The following is a 21,086-nucleotide window of genomic DNA, read 5'->3' on the forward strand; positions in this document are numbered from 1 at the left end:
AAACAATAGGAAACATTGAAATTTGACTACAGGGTTTCAAATTGGTTACCACTGGTAGAATCTTATTTGAAACATAGACATATAGACTACCACTTGGTCTTCCACTTTTTCTTAATCTAGTGACCTTGACAAAATGTACTACAAAATAACCAAGTTCAATATCTTCTGTAGAACATGTCTCCTGTAATAGAATGATGTTATATTTACAAATATAATCCCAAAATTAATTATATTTACACTTAGAATGCCAACTTACAATATTTCATAAAAGGATATTCAGCTCCTGTGAATGCCTCAGTTATCAATTATTAGGCATTAGTGAAGAATTTCTTGGATAGCACTTCTTGTGTAATTCTTCCAAATCTGGTAATGGTCCATCACAATCCCCTGGGTCTGCGGCAATTACCCTTCAGAAGGGCTTCGGTAGGAAGGGGGTTCTTTTTCTGAAGTATGTTATTACATTCTTGGAGGTTGTCTGTATTAATTTTCATCTTCCCGACATTCCTGAGTTGTGTGTAGCACAGATGTTATCACCAAAGGGATTGAAGTGTGTTTTCTTGGATATACTAATGCAATTAGTGGGAATCTCACTGTAGCTTCTTCCATTTCTCTTTCTTCCAAATGCTTTATAATTTTCCTTTCCTTACTGTCTTTGGGTTCCATCAGGATCTCTTTTTGATGTTTCTCACTTGGTGATTGTGGCTTTCCTCCATGCTGTCTTGCTTTTGTCCTTGCTGTTATTGGAAGGCTCTTTAAGTGTATAAGTGTTCTAATAATTAATTGGTAGTAGCTTGTGAATTAGTTATTTCTGTGACAAGCAATTATACAAAGGTTCGGCTGTCTTTTGAATTAAATACATAGCTTATCTGAACGCTTCAATTTTTGCTACAATATTTATTTGTTTTTCCTATGGCATCTACCACAAGAATTAAACAGATTATATACAAATGTATCCAAGCAAGACTCTCTTCAATTGCTAGAAAGACCATTGCTCCAACAAGGCCATAGATGAAGTAGGGGAAACTGAATAGCTTTCAGTATCTATTATTCCAAACTGATGTGAGTGATTATGGCTAGTAGTCAAAGCAGATACTTGGACTTTAACTTGGCATAATGACTTAAGATTTTCTTATTTAAATGTGCGTGTATGGCAAATATCAAAGGTTGCCAGAAAAGCCCTCATTTTATGCAACATGGATGGAATTGTATTTTTAAGTATTAACAGAACCCTTTGTTTGCTTTCCCAGGTAGTAAACCACTTTCCTTCAATGCAGGGATTGCCTTAAGAAGTATACAACAGATCAGGTATTGTTAGATACAAAATTCTTCCACTTTTCTTCAGGAATATGTTGATTTCTAATCATAGTATTTAAGGCTTGGGGATTTTTTAAACAGTTTTTGGATTTTTATCTTTTGGGGGAGTGTTTCAATGTTTAGTATAGGACTACCTAAAGCTGTTAAATATTATATTTCATCTCAACCACTTTCTTGCTGATCATTGCCATCTGTTCAAATATTACTATTACAATTCCATCAGTCAAAGACTTTGTTTAGCAAGATTGTCTTTAACAGAATTCTTACATAATAAGTCATTTTGTCTGTTTTGGAATATTTCATTTAAATCTGTAATCTCCCAAGAATACAGAATCTAGAGGGGTCATGTCACTGAACCATGAGTCATTATCTCAAAAATATTCTTGGTTCCGGGGGTGGTCGTGGAGGAGAAAAGGCTACAGATCATCATGTAAACTTGAGTGGGAGACAGATCATTGCTGAAATATTCTTATCAGACTTCCAAGAATTTGAGTCATTTATTTTATTTGGATTACTCATTGTTCCTATGCCAACAGCAGCTTGTCTATTTTAAAATCTTGGTACCTTCAGACATTATGGAGACCAGGGGCTATTCCTGGTTCACTTTTTTTGTTCTCATAAGATTGATTATTAGAGGCTGTTAATATTCCAGAGAGCATAAAGAAACTACTTTTTAGAGAATGTAAGTTTTGCTCTCTGTTTTAATGTTACTTTCTTAATAAATGAAGAATGGCTCAAAGAGAGAGGGAGCAAACTGTTGCTGTTAGCTTCAAAATAGACTGTAAGAATAGGTCTGCTAAATTAGCCCCAAAACTAGCATGCTGGTTCTGCTTCAATAGTACACTTAAGTAGATCATTGATGGATATAACGTGCTAGGGAACACCCAAACAGGCTCAATTAACCAAATTAAGTAGCTAAACCGTGTGGATTAAATTTAATCCCAAATAGTTCCAAAGTTTCAGATTTTCTGGATGTGCATGGTTCTTTTCTTTTTTACTTTTGCTTTTTTTTTAATATTGTAGACTGACTGTTCTCTTGTGAAATTGGAGTCTTCTAAATCCAGTAAACAAACAAATCCTATTAAAAACCTAAGGTTATCAAAGACAATTCTAGCAATAGCCCATAGCTTATACACCTCATATATTTTACCGTGTTATCATACTTTTCGGACTATAAGACATGTTGGGTTTGCGAAATGAGGAGGCAGGAGACAAGTCATTGGTGATAACAGCTCTTAATTTTATTGTGAGAACCCAGCAAAGTATACTGTTTAGAGATGAGGCAGCAGCCAATTAGTAACATGCGTTTTACTGCCCAAATTTCCCTCCAAGAATTTAAATACATAATACCGCTCCCTTCCCAGAACACATTTAGCTAAAATTTACAACTATTTACATAGGTAGTCATGCAGGTAGCCAGGGCGTTCCCTATGCCTGGCTGACCCGTGCAACTCAGTCCTGGGCAAGGAGTTGAGCGGGTCAGAGGGACTCTCCGTTCCTCCCAGCTCCTCCAATTGGCCTTCCTGGCCAGGATTAGAGGCGGATTCTTCCTCACTGACTTCAGGTTGGACTGTGGGGTGGCGCTGGACTTCGCAACTCTCAGATAAGTCCCCCGGCCAATTCGGGCTTGAGTTAGCTGTTGGTGTAAACAGCGGGTAGTCAGGGCCTGATTGTTTTGGTTATTGCGTTTCTGCTTTGGCTTGCAACCGGTTTCGAATTTGGTCGACATGCCTTTTCCAGACCCTCCCATCGCCTATAACAACTAAGTATGATTTTGGGCCCGTGATTTCTAGAATTGTCCCTGCCAACCATAGTGGGCCTCCTCCATAATTCCTGGTGAACACTGGAGCGCCTATTGAGAATTCCCTGGTCCTATTTCCCCTTGTTTGAAATCCATCGGGGGAATAGTTGGGATTTAGCCGGTCTAGTGGGCATTGTAGCCTCCTCCCATCAATAGCTCTGCTGGGCTGCGATCGGTGGCTGCACAGGGGGTCCCATGCTGGACTGCCAAGAATGTGTCAATCTTGGCTTGCCAGTCCCCCAGGCTTATTCAGGATAGTGCCTCCTTGGCACTCCTAACAAAACTTTCTGCAAGGCCATTGGTGGCAGGATGGAATGGCGCCGAGAGGGCATGTCGGATGCCCAGCTCGGCCAGGTAACTTTCGAGCTGGGTGGCTGTAAACTGTGGGCCATTGTCCGAGATAAGGGTGTCTGGCAATCCGTGAGTCACAAATAGCCACCTTAACACCCTGATCACCACTTCAGCAGTCGTGGAATGCATTAGAATGATTTCTAACCATTTGGAAAAGGCATCCACTACGATTAAAAATGTTTGCCCGTGAAATGGACAAGCAAAATCTATGTGGAGCCTAGACCAAGGTTCTTGGGGCTTCTCCCACTCTCTTACAGGGGCTGTTGGAGGTAGCTGTCTAGAGTCCTGGCACGGTTGGCATCGACCCACCCAATTGCTAATGTCGTTGTCCATCTGGGGCCACCACACATAACTACATGCTAAACCCTTCATACGCACGATACTGGGGTGCCCCACATGCAACAATTTCAATACATTTTCCCGCAGACTTAAAGGAATAACCACCCTATCTCCCCACAACAAACATCCCTCTTGCACAGATAATTCAAAACGTTTAGTCGTGAATTGTTTGAATTCTTCGCCAGTCGAACTGGGCCACCCCCTCTGCATCCAGCCAATTACAGTTCGGATACAGTCCGGATAATAATGTCTTTAGCTGATGCTCTGGCAACCTCAGGTGAGGTGATTGGGCCAGTGTCCAAAGAGTCAATCAGGAGTACCGGGTCCCTGGGGTCGGGTCTTGGACGATCTCCGGCAAAGGGCACCTGCTTAAAGCGTCCGCATTCCTAAGTCTGTGCCTGGCCGGTGGGTCAAAGGGTAGGAATAGGCAGCCAAAAAAATGGCCCAATGAGTCAATCTGGGGGATAGGGCAACAGGTGTTGGATGATCCCCCGCCAATAATCCCAAAAGGGGGTGATGGTCAGTAACAATGTCAAAATGTCAGCCGAACAAATATTCATGAATTTTTTTTGAACCCCTGAGACGATGGCAAGGGCTTCTCTATCTAATTGACTATAGTTCCGTTCGGCTCCAGATAAAGTGCGGGAAAAGTAAGCAATGGTAGCTTTAGGCAGTTTGTGGCTCAGCACAGCCCGCACTCCAAAAGGGGAGGCATCGCACACAAGAACGAGAGGCAAGGTTCCGTTATACTGGATCAGGAGACTGTCCCCAGAGAACAATTGTTTGACAGCATTGAAAGCTGTGGTCTCTGCTCTGTCCCAAGTCCAAGGGGTCTTTTTTGCAAGCAGCCTGTGCAAAGGTTTGGCCACAGTTGCCTTGTCTTTTAAGAATACTGAATAAAAGTTCAAAAGCCCTAAAAAGGCTTGTAGTTCTGTTTTGTTTTGGGGAGGGGGAGCTTTTTGGATTGCTCGAACCTTGCTCTCTGTGAGATATATCCCTGCTGCATTGATGCGATATCCCAAAAATTCAACTGAGGGCACCCCAATTTGACACTTGTTGAGCTTAACTTTAAGCCTGGCAGCCCTGAAAATAGTCAGCACCTTTCACAGTTTGTCTCTGATGGTTGCCCCCGCAACTTGCACAACCATCTTTGTCATTTCGTTCTGTTTTTTCTTTCCGGAAGACTTCTTCCTTGACTTTGCCGTCACTTTTGGGCTGAACTTCCTCACTGTGGACTGGCGTTGTTCTAGATGGGTTGTTGGTTGAATTTGGCCTCTGTAGTGTCTCAGCAGCTTTGGTGGACAATTCGTGAGCCCGGGCTTCATCCAGAGCAACATGGAGTGTTAGATTTGCTTTAGCGAGAAGTCGCCTCTGTAAACGAATGTCTCTCACTCCACAAATTAGTTGCTCTAGGAGCATGTTATCGAGGTCTCGGTACTCGCAATGTGTGGCTGATTTCCGCAGGGCAGCCATGTAAACGCTGATCGGCTCGCCTTCGCGTTGGATTCTTTGGCAAAACTCATATCTCTGCACAAACTTCGATAGCACAGGAGCATTGTGTGCTTGGAGAGTTGCTTGCAGAACTTGCCAGGTTACGGACTGGATGTGTGTTGGCTCCAACAGCAACTCAGCAGTGTCAAAAACCTCTGGCCCGCAGTGGCTCAGAAAGTATGCCCGTTTAAGATTATCCAAGAGACCTTGGCAATCACTGGCCTCAAGGAAACACTCGAATCGAGCCATGTACGACCCCCATTTCTCTCTGGCTGGGTCAAATGGCACTGGCGGCATGTAGTCTGCACTGGCTGCCTGTGGCCTTCCGGGTGCGCTTCAAGGTTGTTGGTGACCACCTTTAAAGCGCTCCATGGCATAGGGCCGGGTTATCTACGGGACCGCCTGCTGCTACCGAATACCTCTCACTGACCCGTGCGCTCTCACAGAGAGGGACTCCTCAGGGTGCCGTCAGCGAGGCAATGTCGTCTGGCGACGCCCAGGGGAAGGGCCTTCTCTGTGGGGGCTCCCACCCTCTGGAATGAACTGCCCCCAGGACTTCGTCAGCTTCCGGACCTTCGGACCTTCCGCCGCGAGCTTAAAACATATCTATTTAACTGCGCAGGACTGAGTTAGATTTTAGTTTGTGGGTTTTATCTTGGGTTTTAATTTTTATATTTTTAATTAAGGCTTTTGAATAAGTTTTTTAATTGTTTTTAGAATTGTATTTATTGTATTTTTTGTTTTTAAATGCCTGTAAACCGCCCTGAGTTCTTTGGGAGATAGGGCGATATATAAATATAAACAATAAATAAATAAATAAATAAATAAATAGTTAGATATTTTCGGCTTTTTCTATTGTAGCCGCCGTAAAACTGGCTGAGTTCAAAAGCTAATTCCTAATCAGCTCTTTGTCTGGTCTCTCTGCCAGCCTCAATCCCAACTTCGTTGCCAATGTTGGGTTTGCGAAATGAGGAGGCAGGAGACAAGTCATTGGTGACAACAGCTCTTAATTTTATTGTGAGAACCCAGCAAAGGAATCAGGAGAATAGTCCTCCTTATATACTGTTTAGGCTGAGGCACCAGCCAATTAGCAACGTGCGTTTTCCCGCCCAAATTTCCCTCCAAGAATTCAAATACATAACAAGACACACTTCCCTTTCCCCTAAAAGAGGGTGGAAATATTGGTGCATCTTATACAGCCATTTTTGGGCTCCCGAAACCCCACCCTGTGCGTCCCATTTTTGCCAAAAATGGGCCCGTTTTTCACAAAAATGGGATGCGCAGAGGGTTTGGGAGGCCTGTAGAGTTCCCCAGGGGGCTGGGGAGGTAAAAAACATGATGTGTGTGAAGTTTGGGAGACCAAAAACGGGCCGCATGGGCTGGAAGATAATGCTGACAGCGGGGAAGCAAGATCCGCTCTGGGAGGTAGGAGTAGGGACACAGCAAGGCTCGGCTGCCTTTCAGGCTCAGCTTTAGCTTCAGCAGATTCTTCAGGGTGGGAGACCTGAAAGAAAATGCCTCCCCTGAGGGCCACCCACTCGCCCATCCACTGGCTGGGCTGGCCTGGAAGTGGCATGCTGGATGTGGGACCCGAGACGGAACAGAGATTGAGCAAGTGGCAGCCCAGAGGAGGACCTGAAAGGCGGCCGAGCCTCGCTGTGTCCCTCCCACCAATAAGCCTTCAGCCACCACCTCTTTGCCAGCACAATAAGCCTCCAGCCGCCAGACTTTGTCGACACGAGAAGCCTTCAGCCACCACTCTTTTTCAGCTCGAGAAGTCTCCAGTCACCACTCTTTGCCAGTGTGAGAAGCCTCCAGACTTTGGCAGCACGAGAAGCCTCCAGCCTGCGCTCTTTGCCAGTGTGAGAAGCCTGAAGCTGGCACCCTTTGCCGGTGGAAGAAGCTTCCAGCTGGTGCTCTTTGCCGGTGCGAAAAGCTTCCAGCTGCTGCTCTTTGCCAGTTTGAGAAGCCTCTTTGCCAGCGTAAGAGGCTTCCAGTCGTTGCTGCCAGCTCAGTTCCAACCGGCAAAGAGGAGGCAGCTGGAGGCTGCTGGGACTGCAAAGAGGCAGCGGCTGCTGCAGGCACCTTGCACTGGCAAAGAGGTGACAATTAGAGGCCCTTACACTGGCAAAGAGTGGTGGCTGCAGGCTTTTTGTGCCAAAAAAGATCAGCGGTTGGAGGCTTCTCGTGCCGACAAAGAGAGGCAGCTTTAGGCTTCTCGCGCTGGCAAAGAGGCTGCAGCTGCAGGCCAGTGTCTCAGGGCATGTGCCCAGCTGCACCAACAAAGACCAGAAGTAGCCGCCCACCGTTTCTTGCTGAAAAAAACTTTTTTAAAACTCTGACTGTAAGCAAGAGATGAGGTGTCGGAGAATCAATGTTGCTGTTGCTGCACAAAGGTAAGTCTAATGCTCCGGCCACTGCCACAACTGCTTTGGCCCGCCTGTGCCACCCCACCTTGTTGTGAGTTACATCAAGTCACATGACACCCCCAGCCATGCCCATCTGATCTTTAAAACAAACCGGTTGTTAAATTAGTTGGATCCCACCACTGGTCAAGTACCACTTGTATACCTGTACATTTGGTATTTCATACCTAAATGTAGAACCTTACTTTTCTCACCATTGAATTTCATTTTGTTGAATAGGGCCCAGTGTTTTAGTCTGTTAAGATCCATCTGGATCTTGAACCTATCTTCTGGGATATTGGCTATTTCTGCCAGTTTACTGTCATCTGCAAATCTGATGAGTTCCCCTTCTAATCCTTCATCTAAATTGGTTATAAAGACATTGAAAAGTATTGAGCCTAAAACAGGACTTTGGGGTGCCCCACTGTTTATTTCCCTCCATGTAGATGTAGTTCTATTAAGGGCTACACACTGAAAATGGTCTGTCAATGAGTTACACATCCATGCAGTGGTAATGCTGTCCAACCTACATTTTTCTATCTTCCTGATTAGTGGGTTGTGGCCTACTTTATCAAATATCTTACTGAAATTCAAGTACATTATGTCATCAGCATTTCTCTGGTCCACTAATTTAGTTATTTTGTCAAAAAACTACAGCAAACAAATGAAGAAACAAACCCACAGTGGCTTTTGGTTATCAGTTTGCTTATCTCTAGGTATTCACAAATTTGTTGCTTGATTGTCTTTAATCTTGAACTTCCAAGAATACTGTCAAGATCTTTTCTAAACCATTTTTTTAAAAAAAATTGAAGATAGGAAACACATCAGCTCTTTTCCAATCTTTGAAATATATGATTCAATGGTTCTGAGATCGTATTTGCCAGTTCCTTCAGAGCTTTGGGATATAATCCGTGGGAATTTGGTGCTTTGAACTCATTTAAAAAATAATTACTGAAATATTTAATACTTAAATATTGTTAATATTTAAGTATTCTCAGAAATTTGTTATATTGAAAAGATTAGTTTACTTAATCTGAGAGACTGATTCCTAGAGTTTATAATCCATGCGCGGAAAGTTTTATATCTAAATATATTTTATTCTTTATACTTTATACTGTTTCCATCTTCCCTTAAAATATTAACAGAATCCACAAAGATCTGAGAATCGCTAGATAATCCACTAGATAATTGACAGTCAACTAGGGCCTCTTGTGGCTCAACAGACTAATGCAGTCTGTTATTAACACAGCTGCCTGCAATTACTGCAGGTTCTAGTCCCACCAGGCCCAAGGTTGACTCAGCCTTCCATCCTTTATAAGGTAGGTAAAATGAGGACCCAGATTGTTGGGGGCAATAAATTGACATTGTATATAAATATACAAATAGGATGAAGACTATTGCTAACATAGTGTAAGCCGCCCTGAGTCTTCAGAGAAGGGCGGGGTATAAATGCGAATAAAAAAAACATAAAACAAACTAAAATTAGCAAACTTCCTCAAACCCCTGAATAAATTACCCAGACCTAATCTACATATCTAAGGATAAGGTCTGCAAACACAAGTTAATTAAATTAGATCTCCCAGAGGAACTGCATGTTCAGAAGAATAAACATACCTTCACACATACATTCCCCCTCAAATGCCACATTAGAATCAGCATATAGACACTTCCACATCCCAGATAAGCTCCCCCTATAAAGGTGACATCCGTGCCAAAGAGCTTCATGTAGTCCTTCATTCAAGTAGTTCTAATTACTGTAAGTAGCTCCTTTATTCTAGTAGCTCTAATTGACTCTAAAGAGATACCTTTCCATTCATTTTGAGCTAATATTCTTCAGATGCTATATGGGTTTATGGGGAGATAAATAATTAATATTATTTAACTGAAACATTTAAAACTCTTGTAAGTGGGATGAAAGGCCCTTTTGACAGTCCAGTCCTTCATGAATTGGTTTACCCTTTAAAGCAGGGGTCTCCAACCCTGGCGACTTTAAGCCTGGAGGACTTCAACTCCCAGAATTCTGGGAGTTGAAGTCCTCCAGGCTTAAAGTCGCCAAGGTTAGAGACCACTGCTTTAAACCATTTCAGCTGTTGACCACAACTTCTGATTGCACAACTTTTAATTATTGTGTACAGGAGCATTGTTCATAAATCTCTCTACATTTAGTTTCAATAGACCTAGGCTGTAACATTATAAAATATAATTTATTACTTCATACTAGTTTACTTTCATTTGAGTATCTGTGTAGTTTATAAGTTAATATCATAGTTATAAAAAAGATTGCTAAATCCTTACTTACCATAGAGCATAAAATGGATTTTTGTAGTCAGTTGATCATTATTGTACATATAATTTGCTTTGCAAGTGTAACTCCCAGCATCACTGCCTTTAATTTTATAAATCTCCAAGCTTCCATCACTATTTAAAACAAATCTTTGAGATTCTATAAATAAACATAATTCAAAATATAAAAATGTGTCATTAAATTATCCCAGACAATATCTAATCCTAAATTCATGAAGCCCATTATTTAGCATTAAAACAGCCTTTTTTACTCTGACTTTGTATTTGCATACAGGCCTTAATAAACCATACAGTAATGTATAAACAAGCAAAGAAGGAAATGCACAAAACCACATAAGAAAACTATCAGTAATATGTAGTTCTAATTCACCATGGCCCGAGTCACCCAATTTCCAACTTACTCCGTGGACACAATGGTAGGAAATTGTGACCTAATTGTTGATACAATTTCTATCATTTTGAAGCAGGAAGCACCTCTATATAAACCCTAACAATAGAGATAATCTCATTTTAGAGATAATATTATTTTTTTAAAAACACAGGACCACAAATTCTGCCTAGAGAAACGTGGAAAATTTTAATCTTGGGTGTTTGCTTTCTACTCAGTGTGGCCTTGAACTCTCCAAAATAAAGTATATACTGCATGGGTGCTTTTGTGATTATTGATTTAATTCTATCATTCTTCTGAGTTAGCAATTAATGTGTATTTATCACAACTGCAATCCTGTGTTTTCCTAGCAAGTAAAATGATGTTGGAGTGCCTTCTCTTAAGGAAGAAAAAAAGGATTTATGTAATTACTGATCAGTTAAATAATGTTAATATCTAAAGAATAGCTAATAAAACAGTCTGTTAAGTATATTGAAAAGAATGCTGCAGTTGTTCTATCATACCAGTCCTGTCAAAAACAAGTCATGTGAGAAAAGCATGTCTCATCTTTTGATGAGATTTAATCTGAATGGAATGCTGTAGATACAATTTGTATTAATTTGTCACAAAGCTTTGACAAGGTTCCGCATGGATGTAAAGTACAGATACCTAGATGTTGCTTAAATTTCTTAGTAGTAAAATATGCATATGGAAACTGTCTTTCTAAGCAAGCTGTATGTTTTTCATCTTTGGGGAATTTAAAGAAAATGATGGACAGCTTTCTCTTGAAATCCTGTGGACCAGGAGCTTGAGGATCCTGTGTCCCAGTCCTGTGGACTGAACAATAATAGTAAGACTTCCTACTCAATGTTTTAGGAGATTTTAACAGTGCTAAGCTAAGCCAAGAACTGCCAAGATACACTCAGCATTTCAGCTATCTCATTAGAGGCAAGAGCATGTTAGGTAACTGCTACTCAACATTAAAAGATACTTATTATCGCTCTCTACTATGAGCAACTATGTGCCTCTCTGATCATTGTATGATTCACCTTGTACCTATTTATAGACAGAGACTTAAAACTGTAAAACCTATGGTTAAAACAGTGAAGTCTTGGACTCAGGAGGCAAAGTTAAAGCTACAGGCTTGCCTCAACTGCACTGACTGGAGCATTTTCGAAGCTGCCTCAGCAAACTTGGATGAACTCACTGATACCATGACATCATAACTTAGTTTTTGTGAGGACTTATGTGGGCTGACCAAAAGCTTGCGAATATACAGTAACAATAAACCTTGGTTCACAGCTAAGCTCAACCAGCTACATTGGGCCAAAAAGAAAGCCTACAGGAAAGGATGTAAAATATTATACAATATTTTTACAATATTGTCAAGTCAGGCATGCATGTGGAAAAATCTGGAAAATATCATTGTCCAGAGCAGACCTCCCTCCCTTACTGAAAGGAATCGGCAACTGGCAGATGACCTGAATGTCTTCTATTGTAGGTTTGACAGAAGATAATTGTCATCTATTACTACCATCGTAGATAGACCAACAATAGCCAATTCTCCTATACCTGATATCCCTCTGTGTCTGCCACCCCTGGTGATCCTAGAAAAAGAGGTATGAGGTTTATTTCACAGACAAAAGACTGGAAAAGTATTGGGTCCAGACAGAGTACAGGTAATCCTCAAGTTACAAATGTAATAGAGACTTCCAATTATATTTGTAACCTGAGGATTTGTTAATTGGATCAGGTTAAATTAATGTGACCCCTCTCTGCTTTCTCCAATGCATTCATTAATCAAATGGGTAGGTCATTAAGTGCACATGAGATATCTCAGGGCGGGAAGAGCATGGGGAGGGCCTAGTGCTGGAACAGACCCCTGCTTCTGATCATCAAAGACCTCCCCCCCACTAAGATATTTCATACTATCTTGAAGTCCCCATATTTGCTTCCCCCCATACTACTCTGCAGGGTTTCCACAGGCACTGGGCTTTTGAAGTCTCACTTATCTTTCAAAGAACTCCATGGTCAAGCAAGCTGTCTCCTCTCTATCCTCTTTGCTGCACAACTTTCACGGCAGTGCAGTTTCTGTGCCGATTGTGGCACTCCAAAAGTGGAGCGGTGAGAGCACAGACAGAATGGGATGTACGGGCCCTGCTAAGCTTGCCTGATTCACGGAGGTTGCCTGCACAGACTACCTGATCAATTTTTGGAGCACTGGGCAACTTCAGTGAATCTGAAGGAGTTTGAACTCATGCTCCTTTGGGCCTCCCTCCTCCATACCAAAAGCTTTTGCAAAGGGAACAGAGGCCTGAAGGAATTTCAGAATCAGAATAGAGCTGAAAGCTACAGAAAGCAAATTTATCTCAGATTCCTAAAGACATGGAAATGATGCTGGAGGGGAACATAACAATGATGGAAGTAATGCAAGCGCTTAAAAAACAGAAAAATGGAAAAGCACCTGGCCCAGATGGATTGCCAGCTGAATACTATGTGACTTTTCAAGAACAATTGAGCCTTCTGCTACTAGAGGTCACGAATGAAGTGATGCCAAAGAAAAAAATACCTGAGACTTGGACAGAGGCTTATATTACACTTATCCCGAAAGAGGACATTGATTTAAAACAAATTAAAAACTATAGACCAATATTTCTGCTAAATTATAAAATTTCTGCGGATTATAAAATTTTTGCTTTAATATTGGCAGAAAAATGATACTTGAATGAGTTTATACATCCTGATCAAAATGGATTTCTGCCTAAAAGACATATTAAAAACAATATGAGATTAATATTGGACAGCTTAGAAAAAATAGATGGCGTTGATCTTTTTGGATGCACAAAAAGTCTTTGACAATATTAATTGGCATTTTATTCTTCTACAACTGGAACAAATGGGCTTTGGTAAAATGTTTATCAAAGCAATAGAAGCTATATACCACAAACAATCGGCTAAGGTTATGATAAATGGCGAATTACTGAAGCGATACAAATTCAAAAAGGGGCTAGAGAAGGTTGCCCACTGTCACTGCTGCTGTTTGTGTTGACATTGGAAGTATTTAAGAAGGGCCTCTGTGGCTCAGACTGGTAAGACAGTCTGTTATTAACAGCAGCTGCTTGCAATTACTGCAGGTTCAAGCCCCACCAGGCCCAAGGTTGACTCAGCCTTCCATCCTTTATAAGGTAGGTAAAATGAGGACCCAGATTGTTGGGGGCAATAAGTTGACTTTGTATATAATATACAAATGGATGAAGACTATTGCTTGACATAGTGTAAGCAGCCCTGAGTCTTCAGAGAAGGGCGGGATATAAATGCAAATAAAAAAAATAGAAGTGTTAGAGAGGAAAGAGAGATAAAAGGTATGAAAATTCAAAAGGAAGAATATAAATTTCAAGCTTTTGCTGATGATTTGGTTTTTATTATTGAGGATCCATTAGAATCTATAATTTGTTTGATAGATAAAATAGGAGAATTTGGAAAAGTTGCAGGCTTGAAAATTAATAAAGATAAAATGAAGATTTTGACAAAAAATATTTTAATGAAGCAAAAAATTGAATTAGTAGAATGCTCAGAAATGCAGATTACAAATAAAGTTAAGTATTTGGGGATATATTTGACTGCAAGGTGTAGCACATTGAAAGAGAACAATTATAGTAGACCCAAACAGCAGATTGTGACAGATCTGGCAAAATGGGAACATTTGCAATTACCACTGCTTGGAAGAAGATGAATATATTATCTAGAATTTTGTATTTGTTCCAGACAATTCCAATTAAATTGGGGAGAGGATACTTTGAGGAACTGAATAAAATGATATTGAAATATATTTGGTAAGGTAAAAAAGTGAGGATAAAATTAAAATTATTACACGATGTGAGAACAAGAGGAGGCTTTGGGCTACCCAACTGGGAGTTGTACTATCAAGCAGCAAACTTAATGTGGATTAAAGAATGGATAACTCTAAGAAATAATAGAATATTGACTCTGGAAGGACATGATTTGCTTTTGGGATGGCATGCCTTTTGATGGTATGGGCAAGCTAAAACACAAGGATATTTTAGAAGACACCTTGTAAGAGAGGTATTGTTATCAAACTGGGAGAAGATAAAGAAAAGCCATTTCTTAAAAATTCCAATTTGGGTATCATCTACTGAGGCATTTTCATATTCAATAATATTTAGAAAGGAACAAATTGTTAGATATAATGAATTGTTGAATGAAAAGGTTGAGTTAAAAACTAAGCTAGAATTAGAAGTAGAAGGTATAAATATGAATTGGTTTTCTTATTTGCAAATACACTCCAGATATGATAAAGTTTCTAAAACAGAAGGCTTCTATAATAACATAACGAGTTTTGATAAGATTTTAACAGGTACAGATGATAACTTAATTAGGAAATTGTATGGATATTTATTAGAGGTCAAACTGGAGGAAGAACAAGTAAAAGAGACAATGCTTGCCTGGGGGAAGAATTTTGGTTATGGGATAGATTTAGAGCGTGACAGAAATTATGGATGTATAATATAAAATATAGACATTGTCATAATTATAAAATGACAATGTCTACAGCATATAAGAAGAATTTGTATAAGATGTTTTACAGGTGGCATCTACCCCTGACAAGAATTGCCAGAATGTTTAAGGACAAATCCGAAAAATATTGGAAGTGTCATCAGATACTGGATCATATTACCATATGTGGTGGACATGCGTTGAAGCGAAAAGATATTGGACTAAAATACACACATGGTTGGAGAAAATGATTAAAAAACATATAGACTTTAAGCCAGAAGTTTTTCTGTTGGAAAAACCTGAAATATATAGTAGAGACTTAAAATATTTGATTGTGAATATTATTACAGCAGCTAGGATTGTGTTTGCTAAAGATTGAAAAAATGAAAAATTACCTTTGCAAGACGAAATTATTAGGAAGATGATGGAATGTGCAGAAATGAGCAAATTGATATTTGAAAATAGAGAACAAGAAGATAAGCAATATTATAAAATATGGGATTTATTTTATCAATGGTTAGAAGGAAAGATATGTTAGAAAAGAGTTTAAAAGGTTGAGGTTAAGAGAAGTAATTTGAATTAAACTAATTTAGGAGAATGGAATGAATAATGTTATTGGATAAAACCCCATTGTTTAATTAAAAATAGATTGAGTAAGAGATTTGGACAATGTAAGACAGATGAATGAGAGAGATGTTTATTTTGAAGTTGCACAAGAAGATATGTAAACACCCCACCAACACATTGTAATTGGATCGATGAGATTTTTATATTTGTTTCTTGTAAAAAAATAAAAACTTTTTATAAAAAAAAAGAATCAGAATAGAGCTGGAAGGGACCTTGGAGGTCTTCTAGTCCCCGCCCTGCTCAAACAGGAGATCCTATACCATTTCAGACAAGTGACTGTCTGAAAAAACTTCCAGTGATGAGGCATCCACAACTTCTGAAGCAAGCTAGTTAATTGTCCCCCCTGTTAATTGTTCTCCCTGTTAGGAAGTTTCTCCTTAATTCCAGGTTGATTAGTTTTTATCCATCGTTTCTTGTCCTGCCACTGATGTTTTGGAAAATAATTGACCCCCTCCTCTTTGTGGCAGCTTCTCAAATAGTGGAATACCGTTATCATGTCCTCCCCTAGTCTCTCTTTTCTCTAAAATAGCCAAACCCAAACCCTGCATATGCTCTTCATGTTTTAGTTTCCAGGCCTTTAATCATCTTAGTTGCTCTTCTTTGCACTATTTCCAAAGTCTCAACATCTTTTTTGTAATGTGGTGACCAAAGCCGGATGCAATATTCCAGGTGTGGTCATGCTAAAGCTTTATAAAGTGGTACTAATGCTTTGTGTGATTTTGATTCTATGCCTGTGTTTATACAATCAAGGATACTATTAGCTTTTTTGGCTGCTGCTGCACACTGCTGACTCATATTTAAATGATCGTCCACTAGGACAATAAGGTCCCTCTCATAGTTACTATTTTTGAGCCAGGTTTCATCTAATCTTTACTTGTACCTTTGGTTTTTCCTGTCTAAACTGTAAAATCTTGCTTTTCTCCACATTAAATTTTATTTTGTTGAATAGGGTCCATTATTCAAGTCTGTCAAGATTTTTTTGGATGTTGAGCTTGTCTTCTAGGGTATTGGCTATTCCTGCCAGCTTAGTGTCATCTGCAAATTTGACACTAAGCTGCAAATTCACCTTATATGCCCTCATCTTATGAAGATATTGAAGAGTACCGGGCCTAAGACAGAACCTTGTAGTACCCACTGCTTATTTTCCTCCATATACTGTAGATGTAGTACCATTAAGACTACTCATTAGTACAGTTTGTCAGCCAGTTAGAAATCCATATGGTGGTGATGCTGTCTATCCCACATTTTTCTAGCTTACCAATAAGTAGTTTGTGGTCTGCTTTGTCAAATGCCTTGCTGAAGTCTAAATATTCCAAATCCATAACATTTCACTTGTCTACTAATTTAGTCACTTTGTCAAGGAATGAAATAAGATTAGTTGGCATTATCTGTTTTTTAACAAATCCGTGCTGGCTACTAGTCATAACTTTATTTCTTTCTAGATGTTTACAGATTTTTTTTCAACCCCTCCCCCTGCCAGTATTTTACCAGGTATTGATTTTAGGCTGATTAATCTCTAGTTTCCTGGATCTTTTTTCTTCTTCTTCCTTTTTTGAAGAACCACATCATCTCTTTTCCAATTCTCTGGTAGTTCCCCGGTGCTCCAACATTTTTAAAGACATGATAGGATGGTTCTGAGATAACATCTGCCAGCTCCTTCAGAACTCAGGTATGTAATCCATGAGGTCCCGGTGATTTATATTCATCAAGGTTAGACAGATGTTCTCTTACCATTTTCTTGCTTATTTTAATTTTTATTTCTAGTTTGTCTTTTATAGGTTTTTTTTTTTTGGAAGGTTGGGTTAGTGTTTCTTTTTGTGTGAAGACTGATGCAAAGAATGAGTTAAGCAGCTCCGCTTTCTCTCTACTGTCTGTTACCTCATTTTTTGGAGTATAAGACGCATCGGAGCAGAAAAAAGCTGATTGACAGGTGGATCGGCCTCCCGGAATATCTCCAATCAACTGTTCCAGAGGTGAATTTTAGCAACAGATTCCTTGGTTGTGAGCTTTGTACCTTGCTTTTTTTTTTTTTTTTGCTTTTTTTTCTGCCTCTGAAACTTCTGAAACTCTGTTTCAGGAAAAACTTTTTTTATGCCTCTGAAAGCTTCTGAAACAGCTTCAGAAAAAAAGCCTCTGAAGCTTTGTTTGGGGGCTTCTTTTCTGAAGTTCTGTTTGGAGGCTTTTTTTCTGAAGCTTTGTTTCTGATGCTTTTTTTAGCCTCTGAAACCTCCATTTGAGAAGCTGGATGGGGCTACATTTGGAGTATAAGACACCCAGATTTTCACCCTCTTTTCTGGGGGAAAAAGGTGCATCTTGTACTCTGAAAAATACGGTACTTCCTTGCCATCTTCTCTCTTTAGTGAATCGACTGTTTCCTTGGCCCTTGTTATTTATATGTTGAAAGAAATTTTTAAAAAATTATCTTGGACTTTTATTGCTGGACTTAGTTTATTCTGAGTCATTGTTTTCCTGACTTCATCTTTGCAGATTTGGGCTAGCTGTTCTGCCTTAGTTATGTGTCCCTCTTTCCATTTTTTTGTACTTATTCTTTTTGTCTTTCAGTTCATCAGAGAGATCTTTTGCAACCATGCTGGTTTCTCTTGGATTTCTAGTTTTACTTTTTCAATGGTATTGTGTTTATTTTATTATTTTTCAATGTTTCGCACGCTTCTTGAGTTGTTTTCCCCTTTAAGATTTTTATTCATGAACTTTTGCTTAGGCTCTCTCTGCGTTTGTTAAAATCAACTCTTTTAAATTTTAAAACACTGATTGGATTATATTCTATTGCTTGCGCTTGTATTAAATTTCAGTATGATGTGGTACGGAACCCGGAAGAGCAGCTGGCGAAAACGAGCGTGCTATAGGTTCGCCATCACGGGCCTAGCATAGTACTACTTTTATAGAAACATGCAGCAGAACCAGTATTATGGAAACAGAGATATAATATCAATTTTTTTGAAGATTCCATAAAATTATATAAGCCTACCATATTTGCAAAAAAAGGCATATCTGACATAATTTTATTTACGACAGTGCTATATACAAGCAACTACCTGGTTCAGTATGGATTATTTTATAGCAGGGGCAAGCAATCATTGTGTGTCAAGAAATTCTACTTATCCACCTGCAAGAATCACAGAGCTTTTGTCATTAATGCAATTATGTTCTGAAAGTGGAGAAAATATTTTTTTTCTTTTACTATTTCAGGCTCTGAAATTTGCCCCTTCTTTTATTCCCCAAAAGGGGAAAATACACCAAAAACCAATTCTCTGCTGCCAATTTTAATGGCATAATATTAAGATGTTGGAACTGGAATTGCCCCAAAAGATCTGGTTTCTCACCCCAACACAAACAAATTATAATAAACCAGCATTTCTAATTTTGTTTACAAATAAATAAATAATTACCTTTAGTTATTTGTCCTCTGGGACCAGACCATTGATATTTTGGATCAATGATTCTCTGCATTAATAGTTTTTCAGTTAAACAGTTTAGAATTATTTTTTTGGAATCAATAACAACATATATTGGAACTAAAGTAGGAAAAAATCACAGGAGATACAAGATTATATACAATTTTAACAAAAATAGTGCAAATAAATAATAATAAAGGTTTATTTCTGTACGGTGAATAAAAAGAATGAAGAGGTTTGGTGAATATTATCATATTATATTATATATCATATATATAATATGATATGTTATGATATGATAATGTTCACCACACCTCTTCTCCAGTTAAAATTTTGTTTTTTCCATTAAAATAAATTATTGGAAAAATATTAATATATTTTTGTTGCATGAAACAGGTTTAGAATTTAGAGGTTTAAAATTTAGAAATTTTCTTTCCATGAACGATCTATGTATTAAATGCATTGGCATTTGACTACTTTCTATGACTAGAGAAGGAAGTAGAGAACATAATGTTTTTCTGAATTTCTGTTTTCTCAATCAAATGCATATTTTCCACTCAAAGGTTTTTTTAAATATGCAAAAAATTACACTTAAGAAACTAGGCTTAGAATGTGAGAAGAGGATAATTCTGGAATTAGAAATTGGAAGAAAGAAGATAGTCTTCAATCAAATATGGAACCACTGCTGTGGCTACTATAAAAATGGGTCTAGGGGCTTAGTGCTCTAAACTAGAGAGAAAAATTATAAATTCTGAGAAAAATGGCCTCATGTATTTTTTTCATATAATAGGCCAGAAAGAGAAGAACGGGAAAAAAAACCACATGGCCAATTCTGAGCAATAAAAAAGGAAAATGAACATCTGTAAAGTTTTACATTTGACATTAATTTAACTCTTCAGAGAAACACTGTAGTTAATGTGTGATGATAAAAACATTTACTTTGAGCAAATATTCAATCATTATTAATAAGTATTATTATTGTTTAATAAAGCAATAAATATCTATTTATTGTGAGCACTGATAATTAATATCCCCTACAAAGATGAAATGTTTAAGCCTGCTTTATTTTAATCCTACTTCTCCCTCAAAGAATTAATGTAATTATAAATTAATTGCATTAGGGACATGAATGTGGACTTGCTTGACCATGGAGCTTTTCGAGTAACTTGGACTTGTCATTATTTGTCATCCTGGGATATTTAATTCCGAAGGGCCAAGAAAATCTAAAAGGAATTCTGCCATTTTTTATTCCTAACCATGAGGAAAATGAACACCTTCAATATTTGACAATTTGAGCAGAAATAAATGTCTATTTGTGGGGATGTAGTAGGATGAGCTGCCATGGCAGTGACTCTGTGATTATTTCTTCTCTTACAGCTTTAATATTTTGTCTGCCTGCCTGCCAGATGCATAAGGGAAATTATGCAGGCAGCTAGAAAGTTCTTGTTTTCACCAAGAACAATTGTGAGCATATACATCTACTTTTTGGGTAAGATTTGTAAGATTACAAAAAAGGAGAAGTTGTGAATAACGAAAGCAAAACTAAAAATTAGGCCTTAGTTATCGCCCCATACAAAGTTAAAACAGTTGAAGACATAATATATTTGTTTTAGAGGTACTCCTCGCTTAATAGCAATAGCACTTAGACTTATATACTGCTTCACAGTGCTTGCTGGTAATTGAGACTGGAATTTTCATTGCAAAGTGATATCATTACAAAGTGTAATGTCACATAGATGCCGTCACTCTTTGCACTGCACAGAATAAAAAGGTTGCAATTTCTCACCATATGTGACAATTATCTATTGTCAAGAGCAGGAAATCAGAGGTTCTAGCAGTTCAAATGAATATTCAGGTTTATTTCAAGCTTATGCTCTTTAGAAAAATCTGAATGACTAATGGTCAAAGCAAATTGGTAGTCAATGGAATTTAAGGTGGGCTGAATTTAAATCTCTTATGGCTGCCAAGGGACTGAATGATGATGCATTAGACCCGTCCCTCAGGCTAAGCCTGATAATCTCTTACATATATTTTGTAGCAGAGAAAAACAAATCCAACATTTGATTCAATTCAAGGTTTGGCCTTCAATGATTTTATGGACCCCAGTCATAAGAGCAATAAAATGACAGCTTTTAAACAGCTGTCTAAAATCAACAAAT

General features: G+C 38.7%; 1 protein-coding gene across 1 annotated transcript in view; it reads right to left on the reverse strand.

The window, feature by feature from the left end:
• Positions 1-18,982, reverse strand: part of LOC131198208 (zona pellucida-binding protein 1-like) — a 40,129-nt gene extending 21,147 nt beyond the window's left edge. The window contains exons 1-2 of the mRNA XM_058182705.1: positions 18,922-18,982; positions 10,001-10,144 (exon numbers count right to left, since the gene is read on the reverse strand). Of these exons, the coding sequence (XP_058038688.1) occupies positions 10,001-10,144; positions 18,922-18,982 (205 nt within the window). The remainder of the gene's footprint in view (positions 1-10,000; positions 10,145-18,921) is intronic.
• Positions 18,983-21,086: the final 2,104 nt, after the last annotated feature.

This window comes from Ahaetulla prasina, chromosome 4 (genome assembly GCF_028640845.1).
Source record: "Ahaetulla prasina isolate Xishuangbanna chromosome 4, ASM2864084v1, whole genome shotgun sequence".
In the NCBI taxonomy this organism is placed as follows: domain Eukaryota; kingdom Metazoa; phylum Chordata; class Lepidosauria; order Squamata; family Colubridae; genus Ahaetulla; species Ahaetulla prasina.